The sequence below is a fragment of the Cricetulus griseus genome, chromosome 3 (genome assembly GCF_003668045.3).
Source record: "Cricetulus griseus strain 17A/GY chromosome 3, alternate assembly CriGri-PICRH-1.0, whole genome shotgun sequence".
In the NCBI taxonomy this organism is placed as follows: domain Eukaryota; kingdom Metazoa; phylum Chordata; class Mammalia; order Rodentia; family Cricetidae; genus Cricetulus; species Cricetulus griseus.
This window is the reverse complement of record NC_048596.1, coordinates 207,717,138-207,739,909: the sequence shown is the minus strand read 5'-3', so window position 1 is coordinate 207,739,909 and position 22,772 is coordinate 207,717,138. Positions and strand designations below refer to the sequence as shown.

The following is a 22,772-nucleotide window of genomic DNA, read 5'->3' as shown; positions in this document are numbered from 1 at the left end:
TGCTCTAGAGCCCCCCACTAGTTGGTAATATTGTACTTACTGCAAAATTCAAAATAGTTAAATACTTTAAAATATCTAGAGGAGAGGTCTTGGAATGTTTGCCACAAGGAAATGAAACTTTGGAGGGATATGCTAGTTGCCCTGACTTGGTTATCCTACAACACATAAATGTACAGCTATCACACTCTATCGATAATCTGTATAACTGTTACACATCAATTAAAATTAAAGCCAAAGCAGAATAACCATACTAGATGTATTACAGGCCAAATTTTCAGAAACTGACTGTGGACTAGCATTTGTTTTCAAAGCCCTACACTCTTTTCTTCCTGATTCTTTTTTCAGGACAGGGTTTCTCTGTGAAGCAGGCCCATGGGGGTCCTGTGGCACACACTTGTAATCACAGTGCGGCTTGCAGAGCATGTCACCTGCTGTCTTGGTGACCAGCACAGACTCTGTTTATGAGTCTCTGCTTGCTATGCCACTTAGCTGGATGGGTTTAAAGAGAGGACTGTGGCCAGTGTCACTGTGTGCTAAACATGGCTACTTAGAGCGTGCAGAGAGCATAGGCATTAGGTTGAGTTTAGTCGTCTTGAGCCGTGTGGAGAGGAACTGAAAGAAAAGCAATCCTTGTCACCCAAGTGAAGGATACCACTAAACACACTGTGTCTTTGACTGGTGTGTTTGCTTTTCCTCGCCTTTGCTCTACTTTACGCCTTGGTGTAGCAGTTCAAAGTGATGGCAATGGCCTTCAACACTCTAACTCTAGTACTAGTGTCACCACTGCAGCCTTTCAAGTCAGGAATCTCTCCATGCTTGAAGATTTCTGTCAAGGTATTCGTGTCTCCTATTCCACCTACATTTCCATCTTCTTTACAGACATTACACGGACAAATTACATTATGTGATAGTATTTTCCACTTACGGAGGGAGCACATATGTGTCAGCCACTGTAGCAGGCATTTTAATATTTTTTACATTTGTTTATTTCACTTCATGAGTGTGGAGATCAGAAGACAACTTACAGGAGTTAGTTTTATCCTTCTACCATGTGGTTTCTGGAGAGCAAAATTTTGACAGGCATGGTAGCACAGTCCTCACCATTGACCCATCTTGCTGGTCCCTGTATTTTATTTATCATCTGTTAGGAATAATGCCACCTGTAGATTGGCCAGCATAATGCCTGAATCCTTACATTCTCCACTATTTCAATTTCTCACAAACTCTACAAGGGGTGGCCCCTTCTTCATACTTTGAAAATAAAAACCCAAAGACTGCATCTAGATCTTGCAGTCATGGGGGGCAGAGCTAGCACTCCAAATACAGATCTGCCTGGCTTCCGAGCTAAACTTCTCTCCTGTATAGAACACACTGGTAATGGACAGGGAGCACTGCATGATCAAAGTATAAAATACCTACGTATGAAAATGTCATGACAAAACCCTTTATTTTGTATGCTAATAAAAAAGTTTTTAAGGCCGTGGATGAACAAATATGGAAAAAGAATGCTTATTGTATTATCTATGGAAAGAAAGAATTTAGTTCAGTCCAGTATTTAAACAGTTCGTGTTGTGCTCTTGTCCGTAGGTCTAAACAGGTAGGTTGGTGGCCTCAAGTGATAGAATTCAAACTTGATCCAACTATAGCACTCTCCATGCCCATGACCCACACGTGAGCCGCTCCTGACTACTGCTCCCTCCCTCTGGGCAGCTTTCAAAGGCAAACAAAACCCATATGATCACTGAAGTCTAGAAATGAACTTTTATTTCAAATCTGTCAAGAACTCCGGACAGTTATTAATTTTATTAAAATACAATTGTAAAATAAAAAGGAGGGCGGATCTCTTTCTTCAGTATAAATTATGTCTTAGACTTTCAGCTGCTGGCTCGGTGTTGTTTAAGGTGCTTTTGAGGGACGAGGGGGCTCGGAGTTCCAGACAATTTAGACAAAAGCAATGAAAGAAAAATAATAAATTAATTGTAATTGGAGACATTGCCCAGGATATGTTAATGATATATTTTTTTGATGTGTGCACAGGCTGGACTCCAGCTTTGGTACTTTAAAGAAAGCATGTGGATAGTGTCCTGTCATGGGTTTGCATTCCTAATAGAGAACAAATTCACTGATTTTTTTTTTCTTCAAAGGATGGAAAAATCAGATCATGACAATTTCAAATAAAGTACAACCAGCATTCATTTATCTAATTGCAACATGGTAAAACAAAAACACTTTTATTAAAATATTTAATACCAGAATAACTTATAATAGTATGAAAAAGACTGAAGTATTCGTCCTTGTTTTTCACTGCTATGCTGACATCTGGGCAGAGTTGTGGTGATTTCCACTTCACACCCTGGATTTCAAAGTATCAAGGATGCAACAGAAGAAACCAATACTCCATCTATTATTCATACAGTCATCATGCACACATCTCACCTTGGGCTTCCTGTCACTGCAAACTGCACTTAAGAAAACAAAGTAAAAATATACATACAAAATATTTTCATATCAAATTATCTTCATTACCCTAGATAACCCCCACCCCACAATGCTATGATACATGAAAAAGTGTCCTACGATGGCCATTGAGACAGTCATGTCCACTCAGCAACCAGAGCAACCTTTGGCTTTTAAAAGCATTTTGTAAAATAAAGAAAAATGTCAGCACATGCTGCACTACTGGATGTCATTCACACTTGCAAAAATGCTTTCCAGTCTAAAAAAACCTACAAAATAGATTACATACCCAGAAAAAAAAACCCATCAAAACAGCCCAGTTGTTTCATTTTGCTGTTGAACATTTGCTTTGTCTTATTAGGCATCTCCACATTTCTCTAGGTTTTGAGTCTTTCCAAGCTGGGTAGGATGTTATTGTTAGATGAAAGAGACACTCTTCTTCCTTGACAGTGATTATTCTCACTCAGTGGTAGTGTCATTTAGAAACAAAATGTTCTTTCTTTCAATGCAAGATTTCACTTAATTTTTACTTGAATGTCCTACTTGGCACAAACCAGAGACTGTTCATGTTTTGTTTCCCATATGGTTTGAATTTTAGAAATCAATTTTCTGCATGTATATGTATATCCACATACAGATATTTTCCCTTCATTTTCTTGTTCTCATTGCAATACAAATTGCCCATCAGAATTGTGACTTGAAATGAACCAAATAAAAGCTTTTAGTTACTCCGTATGGATGCCAGCCTCCTTTACAAAGGAACACTGAACTGAACTCCAATGCAAAAAAGATTAGGTCTTAAAACTAAACTATTGGTTTAGTTTACACAGGAAAAAATTCAGCAATTTATATCATAAGGCTCTTTGCAAAACTTCAGAAAAGGAAAAAATCCAAATTAGCTGTAAAGGGCATTGGGATGCTTTCCACAGTGCTCAGGAAAATAGTTTGTGATTACAGTGTGTTGTAATTACTGGTTTGAAAGTGTCTCTTCATAAACGCATACATCATGTGAGCCATTTACATCGCGTACAGGCTGCACCTTTTATTTTGGCAGCTGCTAACATATCAGATACGCAAACAAAACCCACACATAAAATTCTCACCGTCACCCTGGAAAGCACAATGAACAATTTCCACTCCTATAGGCATTACCGGGAAAGGGGGGGGGCGGGGGACAAAAGCACTTCATCTGGGCTGAACAGATTTCCAAGTTTTAATGTGTGAATGACTGGATTTATCTCAAGGGCATTCTCGATTCTGGCTTCGGTCCTGCACCAGTTTGGAATGATGCTGTCTAGCAAGTGTCAGCGTTGGCTATTTGAGGCACAGCTCTCCACTGCGCCCACGTTGGAGCTTATCTCAGGGAAGCAAGGCACTTACTGTAATGGTAATGCAAATGCTTTATGCATAGTTTCTGTAACATAAAATAAGTTAATATTTCTGATTAAAATGATTTTTTTATAATTTATGTGTCTTTTTATAGAAGCAACTGATATATTTAGGATAGCTGAACTTAGGAGGTTTGGATGGGAGTCCTCTTCATCCCTGCTTTGGCTCTTAGGATGAGGATTTAGGTAAAAAACAAAACACTGACATGCTCAGCGCCTCCTGGCCACACTAAAAGCGCTGTGCCAGTGGCAGCTTGACTGTCTTTACTTCTGCTATGTGGGAAGACTTCTGGATGATGCAGCTGGTCGTCCCCTGCACTTCGTCTTTTCCCTGGGCGAGGTTTGTTAAGGCCATGGCTGCATTGATCTCTTTCCAGTACGTGTCATCCTTGCTCGGGCCCCTTCTGTTAGCTGCACTGCAAGTGTCCAAAAGAGAAGAGAAAGGATCAAACCCACTGTACTGAGCATTGGAGAGGACATTATAGCAAAGCCCCAATGGCAAATGAAACTGGTTTTGCTCACCTGTCACCTTTATTCGATCCAATGTCCAGAGTGTCTGTAAAGAGAAGCACAAATTTAGTCACCTGTCTCTTGGACTTTTTCTTTTAAGATTTATTGAACTTTTTTAGCTCTATCTTTCCCAGTCTGTGTGAGAGAGTGGGCAAAGGAGGGAGGAAGGGAGGAAGAGAGAGAGAGAGAGAGAGAAGTTGCATGTGGCGGCCAGGAGAGGGCATCAGATCCCCGAACGCCAGCTGGATTTACAGGCAGTTGTGAGTCACCAGCTGTGGGTCTGTGGGTGCTGGGAACCAAATGCAGGTCCGCTGCAAGATCGGAAACTGCTCTTGAACACTGAGCTATCTACCCCTCCAGTCCTGTTTAATCTTGGGACATCTTCATTTAATTGCCAAGAATAAAGTTTTATCCGGAAATATGGTTGAAAATTAATTTTTAAAACAGAATCTCAGAAGTTATTAAGGTAAAAAGATTAATTTGTTGGAGGAAGTTGAGCCTTCACAGGGAAAGACTGTGCAGGGATGTGTACTGGCTGTACTGGGCCAGTCAATGTTCTTGCTCATTTCTCACCTATCAGCAACTATCAGCACATTACCATGCCCCATAAGAGTGATTTGTTTTCTTCAAGGACACAGTAAGGAGTTTCCTAGAAGCTGGTGAGACACCGCTCCCCCGCCCCCTACCCCAAGACCTTAATATTCTGCAATTTGCTGGGACTCAAGCTTGAGGGGAGAGGTGAGACTGACAGGCCTGGATAGCCAACACTGTTGACAGTAACACGATGCTCCTGGGACATCAAAAGAAGCCAGTCTTCAGTCTCCAGGACTACTCCTGGCCCTGCTGTCCTGAGAAATGAAGCTGATGGCTTATGTGTGAGCACCCTCACCTGCGGCGCGCATTTGCTCCCCTGTCTCAGATCCCTAATCTTTTCTAATGCCATGAAAACATAATGGATGATGGAGATGGGCTCTGGGTGTTGCTTCATTCCTTTGGCTAAAGGAACACGGCCTGGGGAATACAGAAGCTGACTCATTGGGGGATAAAAACGTGCAGCTCAGGAGTGGGAGTAGGGCAGGGTCTCCCTATAAGCTCAGCAGACTCTGAATCTAGGTAGTGGATAACCCTTGGTCACCACCACCACTGCTGCCGCCACCATCACCAACACCAATGCCACCACCACCACCGCCTATGACTACAACAACAGTAGACAACAGCCAGCATCTAGTGAAGTGAACCTCAAAGGACAGAAAGGAAGCTGAAAATGCACACGTGTCCAGAGTCCTCCTCTTCCTATGACCTCTGCAAACCTGTCCTTTCTTGGTTTCAGTCCTTCCCCTCGCCTTTTCTTCTTCCTATTCACGATTTCCCTAGGCTTTTTGGTTTTTTTTGTTGTTTGCTTTTTTTTGTTTGTTTGTTTTTCTTTGTTGTGCACAAGGTTTGCTAGGCAGTGCAATTTAATGCTCAATTCAGAGCTCTAAGAGTCAGAGCCCAGGAAGGCTCAGCCTAAAGAAGAGCAACATAGTTACAATGTAGTCCAACCTGGGCAACACTTCCCAGCGCAAAGATGGCCATAAGAAAATAAATGGATGGCTGTAAAAGGTGGCCAAATCCAGTGTAGACACAGAATCTTCTGGTAACAGCCTCTTCCGGTTTGCTTTAACATTTTTTCAGAGATGGCATTTATGTATTAATGGGGTGTATGTGTGAGGCACATCATATGTTCAGTCCAGAGGACAGGATTTTGTCCTTTCCTTCTGCCATGTGAGTCCCAGGGTCAAAGCCAACTTGTCAGGCAAGGTGGCAGGTGCCTCCAGCCACCGAGCCCTCTCAGATCCCAGTTCAGAGTTCTTCAGCTTTAGTGACTATTTATGGAGTTGCATGTCTCTTTGGTGCCCACAAAGTCTCTCCTATTACCTGTTTCCACTTACTCATGACAGGTACAAGATGCCATTAGAACAGAGAATAAGTCAAGGCATTTGGGTAGGAAAGTCAGTGACATTGGACATTTTACAGTGAAAGAGAAGAGAGGTGGGAGAGAGGCAAAAGGAGAGGAGAGAGACAGAGACAGAGAGAAATAGAAAATTAATATTTTGGTCTTTGCTCAAATTTTCCCACAAATGTTGCCAAAAATGAAGCAATAGGTTATGGGATGCTTAGTCAATGGAAAAATTTGTCAAAAGCAGCGTAAGTTCCATGAAGTACAGACCTCAGGGAAATAAGAAAAGACCAGGTTCTGATGCTCAGGTTCACAGCCTAACTGGTTCCCACGAGTGAAGGGACCAGAATGTGGTTTGCTACCTGGCAGGTCAGCTGAGGGTGGTGACTGCAGACAAGCAGGAAGCTTGCAGCTATCTGGTAGACATGTAATGTGATTCAGAGTCCTGAAATGATGTCGCCTGCATGCACAGATGAGGAGGAAGCCCCCAGAGTGGCTAGATGTTGCTGGCACCCACCGTGACTGGCCCCTTAAAGTCAAGCCACTGAGAAAGAAGATTCCGGCAGCAAGCTGGGAAATTATGAAATTCTGCTTACTTAGAAATGAATGTGTTTTACAGGTTGGTGCTTATAAAAATATCTCATGTGTAAAAACCCACGCTCAAAGCCTTGTTTGGACATTCTAATTAGTTTCACAATCTCTCTCTCTCTCTCTCTCTCTCTCTCTCTCTCGTGTGTACAATGATTCTGTAAACATGTGCACATTTGTGGGTGCTCATGCTGCATAGGGCACAGGGAGAGGTCACTGGGCACCCTTGGGTGCTGGCTCTGCCTTGTTCCAAGTAGAGTCACCTTTTTACCTGACTAGCTGGTTCCTACAGTTTCCAAGGTTTCTTCTGTCTCTACCTCCTATCTCCCTGTGGGAGCACTGGCATTACAGATGCTCCTACTATGTACCCAGCTTTTATATGAGTCCTGAGGATTTGAACTCACATCCTTCTGCTTGCATGGCAAGTGCTTTTATCCAATGAGCCATCTCACTAGCCCCTATTTTTTTTTTTAAAAAACACAAGTCTTGCAATGACATCTGGTACATGAATCCCAAGAGTGAACTTTACACCTTTTTTAAGGCATGTGGGTACATCTGTTGTCATAAGGTAGGCCTGGTTCTGAAGTCAGAGGCAGAGCTGCACAAGTTGTAACAACTGGGAGACAGCTTGCATTTCCATCAAGGCTAAAACTGTCCCAAAGTGCACTCTTGAGAATTTCAGACCAGTTGCAAAAGCTGACTGTCATCACTTGGAAGCTTTTCTTCATCTAGGGTGTCTTGAGTTTAAAACAGAGACTGGTGTTAAAGGGGTAGCAGGACTTTTGTGTGGGTATTACTGGGGCTTCCTAGTGTGAGTAGGGTATTTCGATCTAGACCCACCCCTGAGGAATGATGATTCTAGTTCTCAGATGACCCACAGAAGGAAGTTCACAAACAACCTCCTTCTTGAGAACATTTGTGCATTTTTCTGGAAAGCAAGAACTCTAAAGATACGCCAGTTTGGGGACTTCTATTTATTTTGCTGAGATGGAATCTGGGGACATCGCAGCTATTTTAGAGACTGACACCATCTGAGGACAGCCCAGGAGCTTACAATCCACAGCTAACACTGGATGGTGCCAATAAATGTTGTTACTTCTTTCTTGCTTTATCTTTTTCCTCTTTTCCAGTTGAACTAGCTGTCTTTTCAGTCCACAGTCAGTACCAAAGGAGCCGTGGGGGATGCTATCCCCCATCACTGGTGGTCACGATGGTCAGGTCACTTTTGCTCACCCATGACAGCTAGTCTTATGGGCTCCTTTCTGGTAGGAGTACCAGGGGAAGTAAAGATGCAGAATAAATATTGCTGAAAGTCAGAAGAGAGCAGGGACCCAGGCTACAGATATGCCACAGGCTCCTTGGCGGAGTATATGAGCATGCACAGAACAGGATCTTCCCAACCGACACTTGGTCAGTGTATCTCACGCTGCAAGTAGCTTGGCTCAGCCTCCCCAAATCTAAGCTAAAATGCCCTTTTGGATTGTAAGGCTCCAAAAATCATCTACACTGTCAATTACCATAAAAGTAATTGGTTGGCAGGAACTGCTCATTGGATCAGCCAAAAGAGTGTGTTTTAAACCAAAAGAGAAAAGGAAAGAAAAAAAAGAGGTGGGCACTTAGGAAAATTTTGGATGCTGTAAAACTCAAAGCATATTGAAACTTAAGGTAGGGCTATCCTCAGTTGGGACGAGTGTTTCCTTAGAGAGTTAAGCAAAGAAACAATTACTCAAAACACACACTTGCACAGCAATTCACGTTATCTAAGCCTGGGGCTCAGTAAACAAGGGGGCCTTTCAACTTTCACGAATGCCATTTAGAAGCATCCTAATTTGGAGGTATTTTCCTGAAATAACATCTGTAGGCCTAGAAAGTGACAAAAGTATGGCTAACTCTTTCTCCTTTGTGATACATTTTTTTTTCAAATTTAATGAATGAATCCTCAAATTGGAAATGCTTTGTTAAGTGTTTCATGAAAGAGTACTCGTGCCACTGCCGTGTAAGTAAAATGAAGGAAGATTAAGCGTGTGACTATTTTTCAAATTAAGTAATGTGAAAATCACATAGCAGACATTTCTCTAAATTAAAATGGAGAACATGAAAGAGAGGAACTGGGGAATGTAGGGAGCAGGGAGAATGAAGGAGAAACACTTATATTGTTCTGCCCAGAGGAAAGCAAAGCAGGCTTTTGGTATAGGCAGATATCCTAAGATGACAGAAGATGGTATCTATCTACCTCATCCATCACACCTGGCCTCATGTCCTTGCAGGGAAATTAAAACCTTGGAGCATAGGTCAAGGATATAAAGAGAGTCATAAATCCCAATGTCTGAATAGTAGGCTTCCACAAAGGTGGTCAGGTTGGCAGCCATCACTGGTGAGAGCAGTTGAGCATGGCCAAGGATTAGAGTGTGTGTCTTAGAGACATGGGACACCAGACCAGCTTCTGGTTTTCACAAGAGTGGGACTATGGATGAAAAGAACAAGACCCTGCAAGCAGGGTGGACAGAACTCCTCCCCGAGGATATGAAATATTGACTGCTCAATACAATAGGACATTATGGAAAAGCAGCAGCCACCCATTTGTCTAATCCCATTGTGATGCTTAGAATGTCTATTCTCTCACATCAGGATGCCTGGCTGGACCACTTCCCCCACCCCCAGATGTAGCTGGTCTCCATAGCGACTTCACTTTTTTCTCCTTTTAAATAAAAGCTTTTGGGCCAGGAGCATGGCTCAGGTGGTAAAGGTGCTTGCCACCAAGATTGAAAGTCTGAGTTAGAACCCAGAACTCATAGGGTGAAGGAGAACAGACTCTCATGGGTTTTCCCTCTGATATCCACAGTTGCACTGTGGTGCTTGTGTTCCCACCCTCACCTGACATACACATAAACCAGTACGTGAAAATTTTAAAAATAGCTTTTCTTATTTTTGCCTAATAAGATAGTAATGCAATAAGAAAAGACTATGTTATAGTATTTATTGAGCCCCAAACCTAAAAAATTCTGGATCATAAGAGTATACACGTAGTATGTGTGAGCACTGGAATAGTATGCATGCTCTAACTGAAGCTCTAATTGTGACTTTTCCCTATTGCAATTTGAGATGTTTCCAGATTAAGTCTTCTGATGATTAAGTTTCCTTCTGAGTAACTTCTAGAGAAAGAAAATAATTTATTGTGCATAAATTACACACTAATACTCTTGTTTTGATAACAGATTGGACCAGGTAGTGTTTTATTCCATTTATTGTAGACAAAAATAAATGAATTTAGTATTCACATATAAAAACAAAAGAAAGTAATAAGGTTCATGGTAGAAAACCTGGGAAAGGGTGTAGAACAGAATTAAGACAGTATATTTAGGCTAAGTAATAACATTTGTACACCAGTTAGTTCTGTCAATTTGACACAAACTAGAGTCCTCTGGGAAGAGGGAAACTCAGCTGAGGAATTGCCTGCATCAAGTTGGCTTGTGGATATGTATGCCCAATGGCATTTTCTTGGCTAATGATATGTGGGAGTGTCCAGTCCACTGTGGGTGGTGCTTCCCTTAGTCAGTGCTCTTAGCCACGGAGCCATCTCTCCAACCCCATTGGAACATGTCTTGGAGCCCTCTTCCTCACCAAGCTTCTGCTTTTTCTTATCCTGTATTACTCTGAGGAATAGTTTACTGTTAGAATTTCCCTAAAAGTTTACAGTTAGAAGAGTTCAAAAGCCCCCTCCATCCAATTTAAACTTGAATATGAAGAAAGAAAACCTTGTTGTTAGAGAATTGTTTAGAATAACAACTAATGTTTATTGACCACTTATGCTTATGCTAGCCATTATTCCAGGAACTCTCCAAATGTTACCTGGTTATCTGGTAACAATAACCTTGGAAGTCAGGGCACCAATACCTTTATTCACAGATAACTGAAGCTTCGAAGGTCCAAGAACTTGTAAGGGACTCAGGAAGTGGGGACTGTGAGATCCATCTCTGAGTCAGCCAGCACTGAAGTCATGTTTGCAGTTACAGAATTCCATTATGCTAGCATCTCTTTGGACCAAATGACCTACAGGGACTCTGGTGAGCCGAATGCATCTCTATCCAGAAAGCCTATGGAACAGACATGAGTTAAATACTGGCTCACCTACAATGCCAGAGGCCCTGGCTTCTATTTGTAGTACCAGCAAAACCCAAATACACCAAACACACACACACACACACACACACACACACACACACACACACACACACACACTCAACTATTCAAGTCTTTTTCTGTACTTTTTGCTAGGCTTGTAGGCCAGGGGCACAAGGACAACAACAAAGACTTTCTTTCTCTCTCTATGGTTTGATCTGTGATCAAGGCATCTCTCCAAATCTCAGAAAAGGAAATCTAAACAAGCACCCACAGTTTCCCCAGGCTTTAATTGGAGCAATGTTTTCTGAGGAGCTATGACAGCCTTGTGATCACTTTCCTCTAGCCCGAACAGAATTATTGATAAGTCATTGCAGGACAGCCATTGTCCCACCACTTATAGAAGGTATTGTTTGTGGTTATCCTCTCTTGGGGACAGATGGAGGTTTGTAGAATCAAAGGAAATTATTTGAAATGATATGATATCTGACCAAAAAGGAAGAGAAAGAAGGAAAATGCTACCAGTGTAACACGCATCCCTGGAGGACTAAACTGCTTCTAATGTCCCAAGAGAGCTTTCCCCGAGAAAACTTGGGTTGACAAGGAGAGGGGTGACACTGGGTCACTAGCAAGTCTGCTGCCTCTGGAAGAGTCATGAGGTGTCTGGATTTTGTGAGCCAGCAGTGGGGTGGGCCCACTGGAAACCTTCTAATTAGTGAGAATTAGAAAATGAAACCAATATCATCTTTATGGATGGATCTACACCCATCCCCTCCGCCCCTGCCTTGCAATATTCTAGCTAAATTATTCATCTCAGGGCCACTATTAGGTGGCTTCCAAAATCATTTAAGAGTTTGAGGAAAAAATCTTTCCAAAAATTGAGCCAGTGTTTCCCTTAGCATGGCTTCCACATCTGGCCCAACATTCTTTTCCTTCCTGCTACCTCTCATGTGGGCTGGCTCCAGCTAAGGCTAATGATGCCCAGATGTCCTGGATCTGTAGGATCCCCACCTCAGCGGCCTTTCTGTCAATGCATCATCCCCTTTGGGTCACGTAAGAATATAAAAATTAGAAGCTGCACTCTACTATGTGGGGCTAATGGCAAAGAGTTCTTTATCTGGATGGGGAGCACTCGTCAAAACTTCCAGGGACCACAATATTGTCATTAACAGCCATGCACAGCATCATTCTCCTTGCAGGAGAAGTAACACTGTGGTAGCCCTGTAAATGTGCTGCTTAGCCCCTTATTGGGGAACACCAGCCTTAACAGATTTTCACTACCGAGCTGAGTGCATGGGATTTTACTAGTAGATTATTGCTCATTCGCCCATGCTTCTCTGATGGTGGGGTGCACAACTATTCTGGCTCCATTATTCCTGGTTGTCTTTTTTCTTCTAGGATGCACAGCCATTCTGGTCTTACCTATCGGGACTGGTGGATTAAAAAAGTGCGGGGAATGGGACTTGTGAATTCAAAGTAACTCCCGAAAATAAAGTGTCACCCAATGCTGCAGTTCCAGTTCACTCGCAGCCTTCCACTAACCGTTTTGAATGTTCTTGATGCCAAGTTATTCTGCACAGTCGTCTCTTCCAAGGGTGCTCCACCCTTGCTAAGCTGGAAGCTCCCAGGCTGAAACTTTGCTTTGAAGATTAGAATGCAGTCTGTGGGAGGGAGGAGCCGGTGGGTGACCAGACAGAGGCCTGAGATGGTGGATACTCACTTCTCTTGGCTTCTTGTATTAGCTATGAGGGTGGTCTAGAGGAGGTCACAGAGACACTGGGTACCACAAGGGCAGAGCCTGGACTCACCTGATGGCACAAGTGCACCCCTACTCTCCTCTTGCTGTCTGAGGGTTCACCAGCTGTGTGACTTTCTGTGTTTCTACATTTTCATTTAGAAAACAGAGTACAGATTCTTGGGGTGCTTATAAAAACCACATGACAATATTTTGTAAACCATCAGAAGAGATTTAAATATATATACTTAATATACATATATATATATATATATTACTATAAGGGTCTTTATTTTTAAAAAATGCCAACTTCCTATCTCATTTTATTCTTTTACATCTATAAGCGGGGTAGAATGCAGTCACTGAGAAAATCAGTACTGTTTAGAGATTAATATGAAAACCACCATGTAAGGAGAGGATATTTAACTCCAGGCAAAGCCCATCAACTCAGATTAATGAACTAAGCGTGTGGAATCTATCATCTTCAAAGACAAAGATGGCGCTGCCATTGCTCTTTTGTGCCAGAACACCCCAGCACGCCAGGACAAAGAGCCCTGGAGCCACATTAAAGAGCTGCTGACCTCGGGTGTCTGATGGGTTTTGTTACTTCATTTTCCCAAGGGGAATATTGGAGATGCTACCCAAAATGCTTCATACATGAAAACTAGGTTTCCAGCCAAGTCTCAGAAAATGACTTCCCAACTCTGCATGCATGGCTTCTGTGTGCCTGCATGTTACAGGAGCACTCGCTGCCTACAAAAGCGCCCACTCTGCCTACAAATTGGGCAATGGGTTCTGAAACTGGTGTGCTCTTAATTATGTTCCCTTGTATTAACACTGCTCTGCATCCCCTGTGCTCTCCCATAGCACAAGGGCTGTTCCCACAAGAGCAAGCTGACAGCTGCCCACTGCAGTCCTAGAAGGGTAATGCTGTTTAATAAACACACAGCTGAATGCCATTAGGCTACAAACTTCTAATATGGCTTTCTTTAGCAAAATAAAAACCTTTTAAATGGAAAAATATTCACTTGTAATAATCTGGAAAGGGGCTGGAACGTCTGGCTCCCTCCGTGCATTTCCAAACTCTTCAGTATCTCTGAAAAGCTATCAAAAAGTATTTCTCCTCTGATATACGAACTGCAGTGTATCTCTGAGTTGGCTCGCCCTGTTGCCAGGGTGTCCAAATTCCTCACATCACCATCTCCAGAAACGATACTTCAGACTGCAGGATCTTGGGGTTAAACCTGTCTGACTGCATTAACACCAGAAACGACACAATAAAAAGACGAGGTTCACAGTCATCTTGGCTCTTTCAGAAAAATAGCAAATGACAGTTGTGCTATATTTACAGTTCAACTGCTATATTTATTACAAAAGAAAAAATATGTCTTAGACACAAGATGGACTCTATCGCCAATCTTTCTGCATTCCAAAGGCATACCAAAACTCTGGATAAACTTGAATCTTATTATTGAATTTAGCCCCACAGCGATCTGTGCTCCCACATTTTGACCTTTAGGGTCTGGTCTTTTTAGCTTTTAAATGAGAAACAGTATGCAAAACTTGAACAGGAATGAAGGTACACATGAAATGGAAAATGTAGGGCTATACAAAAAAGCACTTTGCCATGCAAACGTGAAGATTGGAATTGGAATTCCCAGGCAAAGATGGACACAACAGTACACACGTGTAACCCCAGCCCCTAGACGGGAGAATTCCCAGAATCTCAAGGGCCAGTTAGCCTGTTATACAGAACAGCACACAACGCAGAAACCCTGTCTCAAACAAAGCACAAGGTGGGGACTGACTCTGAGGTTGTCTTCTGACTTTCATGCTTACACTGTGGTGTGGAGATGCACATCCCCAAATTGTTTCTGGTAACACTAAAGGACAGACATGAAAAGAAGCCATGCATAAAGGTGAGGTCACTGCCTTGTCCTTGTGTGATAGCTGGGACCTCTGTAGAGTAGTCTTCTGTGACCCATTTTTGACTAACAGAACACTGAAAAATCCTTCCTACCTTGAGTCTGTCTTGCTAGAGGGACCCATTCTAAATCTTGCCCAGGACTGGACATCCCAAACCAGGCAGAAACAAAGGTCTCCATAAAAGAAGTGATGAGCCGGGCGTTGGTGGCACACGCCTTTAATTCCAGCACTCGGGAGGCAGAGACAAGCGGATCTTTGTGAGTTCGAGGCCAGCCTGGTCCACAGAGTGAGTGCCAGGATAGGCTCCAAAGCTACACAGAGAAACCCTGTCTCAAAAAAACAAAACAAAACAAAAAAGAAGAAGAAGCAATGAGTGGCCCTATGCAAATTAGAGCCACTCCTGCACTCCTTTGGCAGATACCTTGTTCTGGCTAAAGCACTTAGTAGGTGGGTGACAGATGCTGCAGCCAGATTTGTGTTCCTTCCTATTCATTTATGAAATAACCCAACCACTGTGTGGTATGCCCTAAAAAGATACAATTCTTATGCTTTTGTGTGCCAGTTAAAAAATAAAAATGAGTCCAGGCAGTGGTGGCACATGCCTTTAATCCCAGTACTCGGGAGGCAGAGGCAGGTGGATCTCTATGAGTTTGAGGCCAGCCTGGTCTACAGAGCAAGTTCCAGGACAGCCAGGGCTATACAAAGAAACCCTGTCTTGAAAAACCAAAAAAATTTTTAACTAAAATATATACTGATTGCATTCTAAATGTATAATTATCATATAGTACCCTATAAGTGTGTACAATTTTTATGTTACAAATCAATTAAAAGTGGATTTGAATTACAATGGCATACAGAGCCCACCTCACTATTACCATCTAAATTTAGAATACCGGGAATTTCTACAAAAAAAAAAGTGTAGGAAGTAAGTTGCTTTAACCTAACAAGCTGGTCTTGAAGATACAAAAACATTTTTAAAGAATGTCATTACACGTGTGTGTGTGTGTGTGTGTGTGTGTGTGTGTGTGTGTGTGTGTGTGTTTACATGTACACATGTGGAGGTCAGAGGACTACTTGAAGCAGACAATTTTGCCTTCCATCACATGTATCCTGGAGATTGAACTCAGGTCATCAGGGTTGGAGGTAAATATCTTTACTCACTGGTCCATCTTGCTGGCCCAGAAAAAGCATTTTATAGGTAACAAATCTTAATCTTGGCAATAATTTGTGTAAGGCACAGGGTTTGAACTGGGATCACAGGACTCACCAAGCAAGTGACATCAGGGGTTACTTAAACATGCCTGTATTTCTCTCCTGTAAAATGGGGTGATGATAACATCTCACTCCTAGGATGCCTGGAAGATGGGCAAGGAACCAAAGGCAGAGTTCCCTGAACAGGCTTGGTGCAGAGTTAGGGCTACGAGCCGCTTTGTAGCTAGCTTTGCGAGGTGCAAGGCTGTCCCACATCCATAAAGGGGCTGAGACCACTCTTGGGTCTCCTCTGACATTCTCTAGGGCTTTAGTCCATTTTGTGGCTTTTGTAAAGAGGAGAATTAAACTCCAGCAGCAAGGATGGGGTGGGAGTGACTCCAAAGGACAGATCCCTGGGTCTTATCTCTGGGACTGATGGTTCTGACAGGGAGAAACACCTCAGGAACCTAGACACAGAGGGCAGAGATCAGGAGCTCTGACACAGAAGGCAGAGAGTAGCCCAGTGGGAACCAGTGCAGCAATCAGAGCATGCGTCTCTTAGTCAAATCACGCAGGAATTTCTGGGCCTTCTCTCAAGTGTGGCAGCATTTCTTTAGTATTTTGAAAATCATTATTGGGTCCTCACATTGCATTGTGTTCTTGATTTTGCTTTACTGTGAGTTGCAATTATTGCAACACTTCTGTAAGGTTGTACATTCAGGGGTTGCTAAAGATACCTGTTCACGTTTGCCATTGCTTAGACATGGACAGAGTGGAAACAGAAAATGTTCCCTGCGTGGCATACAATCCATTCCCTTTGTATAACTTTTGCTGTATTATAATTTTTCTATGCCATAATATCTTACACAGGAAGTCATTAGCAATACATATTTAAGAATCAAAGAATTCAAGCTATCATTAGACTACACACAGGTCTTCTAATTGGTGTAGTCATAGTAATAGACTGTTGCAAAGTCTATATTCATGTTTTGAAATGAAACCCATTGGCCCAGCTTTATACTGTGGTAATGGTGGGGATTTTATTTTTATAGGTCTTCCATTTTATTATTTTATCTTTCCTATGGGAAAATAGGGTAACAGACAGTAATCCACATGGGATCTTCAAATACACATTCTTTCTAGGGAGGATAATCGGCTTTTGTAAACCAAAGTAAACTGTTTCTGCTGCCCTCAGTTGAATATTTTATTTGGCCCTTTCTCCAAAGAATAGAGCACTGTTTCTTTTTCTACTGACACCAAGATAAGGCTCTGAAAACAGGGCTACTTTTACTTTTTTTAAAGACATGTTTGTATTTTCTTTTTTTTAAAATTTGTGTGTGTGGTATATGTGGGTACACATGCATACATGGGTGTGTGGAGGCCAGAGGACATCAGCCATCCTGCTCTATTATTCTCTGCCTTCTTCTCTCAAGGCTGTCTCTGTCTGAACCCCTGGAGCTAGGCAAGTGGCCAGCAAGCCTCACAAACCCTCCTGTCTCCAGTTCCACAGCAATGAATTACAGGCACTCGCATCCACATCTGGCTTTCTAAGGTGAGCACTGGAGATCCAAACTCAGGTCCTCATGTTTGTGCAGCAAGCACTCTTAGCCACTGAGCCCCTCCCCAAACAGGGCTATTTTCAATCTGTCATGTCTATGGCATCCCTGAGAGGTAGCTGGGACTATGTGGCCTCTGAAGAGAGAAAGATAATGAGGGTAGAATTGTCCTGTCCTCTAGACGTGTCAAGCTTTACATGGCAACCAGTGCAGCTCTGATTACTCTTAAAAGACTTTCAACAGCCAAACTGCTGATCTTCTCTCATAAAAGGAGTCATTTAACACTCCCCCTTTTTTTGGAGATTCAAGCCATTCCTTCCTACATCTCTCTTCCAGCTGTATGTAATTGAACTGCAGCTGGACATGACCCCATGGCCTTGGGAGATAATAGAAAGAAGGTCAAGGGGAGGAGGAACTCTATGCAACTACAGGGAAGTCATCATCCATCCAGGGTGATACAGTTGCTTTTGGGGTCATCCAACACCTTTAAGTCACCCCTAGTACTTGCTATTTAGAGCCCAATAAATTCACTAATTCACCACTGAGTTGGACTCTGGTGAAACTGCCACTTTGGTGTTTGGTACCCTGGGATGAGTAGACCTTTGTTCACATCCTTCCCAGGAAATGTTCATGCAGCACCATGAAATCAATTCAGCAGCCATAGAGCCTAAAGCCACGGGCATGGAGCAGAGAGGGATTGAAATACTAGATTTGGCTGTGAAGGTGGTTCCAGTGGTTCCCACACAGGCTGCTGCTCGTTTTTGAGGAGTGAGCTATTATCACCTGGAACCAAATGGCTGAGCACTGCAATGGTTTGAACAACCCCTCAAGTTCCTACTATGGAAGCTTAACCACTAATGAAGCACTTCATGAGGAGGCAGGGACTGTAAGCGGTGATTAGGTCTCAAGGGCTCTGTCCTCCTGGATGAATCAGCGGGTTAGTCATCGTTAGTGTGGGATTCTGTAGAGAAGATGTGCTCATCCCTTCACTTAAAAAAATACACTTACTTTCTTTGCAATCTGTTGATAATGAATCTAGCAAAGCCCCTACTACAGGTTCAAGAGACAGAGGCTGAAATCTGAGTGACTCTTCAGGGGTTGCAGGTGGGCTGAACTTATTCTTCCACCGGAGCAAGTGGGCTATCCTGTGCTCAGACCATCTCTTCCAATGGTATACCAGAAATTAGACACAAGTCTAATGCAACAGGGTTCCTGTAATGGTTATTCTTGGTTATCAACTTGACTATATCTGGAATTAAATAAAACACCCAAATGGAGGGACACACCTGTTAAGAATTTCTGCTTACTTTGAAGTGGAAAGACACACCTCTAATCTGGACCACACCCTCTGCCGGAAGTCTATAGAAGGGCGTGGGAGAAGGAAGATTTTGCTCTTGCCTCACTAGCAAGTCCACTCCTTCACTGGCATTAAATCCTACTTCTTAAGGATCCCCATGTATACTGAAGTCTGGCTGGAATATCCAGCCTTGTGGATGGAGCAACTATTGGATTCTCGAAACTTCCACCCAAATGCAGTTATTGTTGAATTAGTTGTGCCACTCAGCCTATAAGTCATTCTAATAAATCCCTTCTCTATGTAGATAAATCCCGTTTCTGTAAGTTCTGTTATTCTAGAAGACCTTGGCTTATACAGTTCTATAGAGCAGCTCTAAGAATCTAACCCAAGAGGGGAATTCTATAGTGATAGAAGACATTATAAAACATCAAAAAAAAAATCACGCAGCTTTGACAGTGTGCACAGGACCTGTGCAAGTTCAAGTGAGACAAAATCACAACCAACATGGAGAGGGAATGTGGACATGAAGTCCCACCCCTAGCTGTGGAGATGCTGGCAATAGAGAGAAGCTGCTGTCAAAGAGTCAATTTTCCTTAAGGGTGTGGCTCCTGTAGATTGGATATGCTCCAATGGATGGCATAGAGCCAAGACTAAATACAGCAGACTAAATTAGAATTTAGACAGACAGACAGAGACAGAGAGACACAGAGACAGAGACAGAAATATATTTTCAGGACAAATCAGATCCACCTACTCATACTTTCTGATGATGGAATATACTCTAGAGTGGTTTGAAAATCAAATTTCACAATCCAAATCCATGCAGACTGCTAAGACATTCAGAAATGAGTGAGCAATGTGACGCCAATAGAAGTCACTTCCTTGAATCAAATATTAAACAAAAGAGCCTGGCTGTCACACACATGAGTAAACAGACACATATTTTCGTCATAGAAGTACAAACAAATTGTCTTACGTTTGTGTGCAGTAACACCCAGGAAAGTCATACATTCTATGTAAGACTCCAAAGCCTTTGCAGGCATATGCCTCATTCCTGAAAGAATATGGTTGTGTTAGTCATGTTTCTATCACCCAGAGGGTGGGAACAAGAATGGCCTGTACAGGTGATTCAGGATGACTGCATAGCTTCTCAGAAGAAACCAAGAGCTATGAAGGTCCTGAACCTAGAAACATCCACCAGCATCATTGCTCATGACGGTCTCTATTGGCTTAGATGCCTGTCTAGTTAGATGCACCCCTAGTTGACAACCAGCAGGAGTGTGCCACTGTTCTGCAAAGTGTTTGCATATGGGCTGAGCAGAGTCCACAAAGCCGAAGGAATCTACCAGACACAAGAGAAAGGCTCCTTCCCAGGCCACCCACAATGGGAGTCCCACACAAGACATTAAAAAACCCACAGAAGCAAGCCACTGTTCAGGCCTCAGGGCATCACTTATGCTCAGTTACTCCACGTCTGCGTAAGACAAGAATAGCAGTAAAAGAGAGGAGGTGGACAGTGAGGCTTTCCCGGGGAAAATAGTCTCATCTTTCCCAAGCCCTAGGTCACTAGATCCATTATTCAGCTAGTTTACAGTACATTTTCAGAGGTTTTGGAAAGCTATCTTAGAAGACACAGGTTATTAGACAAACTGGTTGGGAAGATGCATCAAGAATAAAGGAGAAAAGGAAGAGTTTAACAAAGGAGTTTGTGTGGAGTGAGGGTTGAAAGTGTCTGCCAGTAAGTTACAGTATTCAGTGGTTCCTGTTACCCATGGTTTCGCAGTCCACAGGTTCAGTTACCCACGGACAGTCTCATTCTCCCAAAATTAATTAGAAAATTCCAGAAATAGGCACTTGTATGTCCAAGTATATAATATTCTGAACAGTATGATGCTATCTCCATTGTAGCTGAGGCAGACGGCCCCCATTTCCAGGGTATCTACACTGTCTCTGCTTGCCAAGGACATCCAATGGTGTCAGATCGCCCAGTCACACAGCACTGTGTTCCAACAACCTTTATTTGACATTATAATGTAGTGTAAGAGCACTGATGCTGAGGATTCGGATATGCCACGTAGAGAAACTGCCAAGAAGAAGAAGTGAAAGTGAGGAGATGGAGATGGCTCACTGGGAAAGAGTACTTGCTGTGTAAGCATGAGGACCTGAGTTTACATCTCAGAACTCAGGTAAAAGGAAGCCGAGCACAGCTGCACACCTACCTGCCACCCCAGCCCTGTAGCAGGCAGAGAAAAGAGGGCCCTGTGGCTTGCTGGCTGTCAGCCCCATTCAAGGTTCAGTGAGATACTCTCTCTCAGGAGCAAGGCGGAGAGTAATAGAGTAGGATATGTGATGTCCCCCTCCTGCCTCTGCACAGGCAGACACCTGGGCACACACTTACACATACATCACATGCAGATATACCTCAGTCACACACAAAATGTAAAGACTAAGTATTTTTTCAAGGTGAAATATTTTATCACTATATCATAATTACTCAGTGTTATTATTAGTCATTATAGTAACCTCTTACTGTGCAGTTACAAATTAAGCTTTATCATTGCCACATCTGCATATGCAGACTGCATACCCTCAGCGACTAAGGGTCTCCAAGCACACTTTGCACAGAGAAGGTGGGACCTGCTGACCTAAGAACTGGGTACCACAGGTTAGCACTAACTGAAGAAATACCCAAACGGAGACTCTGCTAAATTCATCTTGACTAAAGCACAGAGGAGGACACTAATGACTCAGATTTCAAAAGTCACTCGGTAGTGGGACCCAAGGCTCTGCTTGGCGTAGCTTGAATGGGACAAAGCTATTTACTGATAGTAACTACAAATTCATTCACTATGCTGTACTCCTGTAACAGCGAGGTGTACTGAAAGGAGGACAGAGAGGGCCAGGGAGCCCAGTTCCCATCCCTAGCTCTCCTGCTTATGTGCTACTGGTTTGAGTGAGGTGGCTTAATAATACTGGTCTCACTTTTAAAATGTGCACAAAGGGTGTAAGAAGAGAAAACAGTGGGGATGGTTATGAAAATCAGAAATAATTTCAGTAAGCTACTGAGCACCCAGTAATGGGACAAAACAATTCTATACTTGCCTTTGCTAGTTTTTGTAGCAAAAGTTGAAGACCGTTGAAGACTTACCTTGAAATGGAACAGATAATAAGAAACACAACGGTTCTTCATAGTTTGTGTTTGAACTGTCTAAGCCATGTTATGTCTAGGCAGCTCTAGTGTGGAAAATTCTCAAAAGGGCACGATGCATAATTATGGGAGCTTCAGTTTTGCAACAGCATGGAGAAGGTCACTTCAGCTGGTGAACAGCCACAATATGCAATACATTATGAAAGAACCTTCAGTGACAGTGAGAATGGGTGTGTTAAATCACAGACTATGGCAGCGGCTGATCTGCTGTTCACAATCTGGTTTCATGCCTGAAGCAGCCTTTGCACCAGCAGCTTGTACACACATTATTCAATCACTATGTTGGAAGGTTGCACTTTAAAAAACAAAACAAAACAAAACAAAACACTGGAGGTTGGACACAGGGCCTCTTGAATGTTGGTAAAATTTACTACTGAGATATACCCTGATAATTGTTTTATCCTGAATTGCTTGGAGTAAGTCTCAGTTATGAAGACCTTACCTAAGAGAGAGAATATGACATTTGAGAGTTCCCACTTTTAAAAAGATGCTTTTTAAGAGTTCCTATGAGGATCTAATTCAGTACTGTACTTGCCTCTCACAATTGTGATGCAAAATACATAGGTAAAGCTAAACAGTTTTAATTGTCATTGCTTCATGCTGCAGTTCTCAGGATCTTCTCTCTGGCTGCAGCAAGCAGGAGTGCATGGGTTATCAAATATTCCTGATATTGTATACTTGACAGTTCACTTTTTTTGCCTCACCTTGCCTAATAGGTAGAATGTTTGACTTTTCTCACCTTTAGATGCTTGGTGCTTTGGTAGTAGAAAATATATACCCATATTCTAATGAATTTGAACTTGCAGTGAAAAACAAATGATCTTCTGTTAATTGTCAGAAAAAAAAATCCCGATACTT

General features: G+C 42.6%; 1 protein-coding gene across 1 annotated transcript in view; it reads right to left on the bottom strand.

Moving 5' to 3' along the window:
• Positions 1-3,473: 3,473 nt before the first annotated feature.
• Mkx (mohawk homeobox) overlaps positions 3,474-22,772 on the bottom strand; it is a 65,258-nt gene continuing 45,959 nt past the window's right edge. The window contains exons 6-7 of the mRNA XM_027405480.2: positions 4,368-4,401; positions 3,474-4,261 (exon numbers count right to left, since the gene is read on the bottom strand). Of these exons, the coding sequence (XP_027261281.1) occupies positions 4,075-4,261; positions 4,368-4,401 (221 nt within the window). The 3' untranslated portion in view covers positions 3,474-4,074. The remainder of the gene's footprint in view (positions 4,262-4,367; positions 4,402-22,772) is intronic.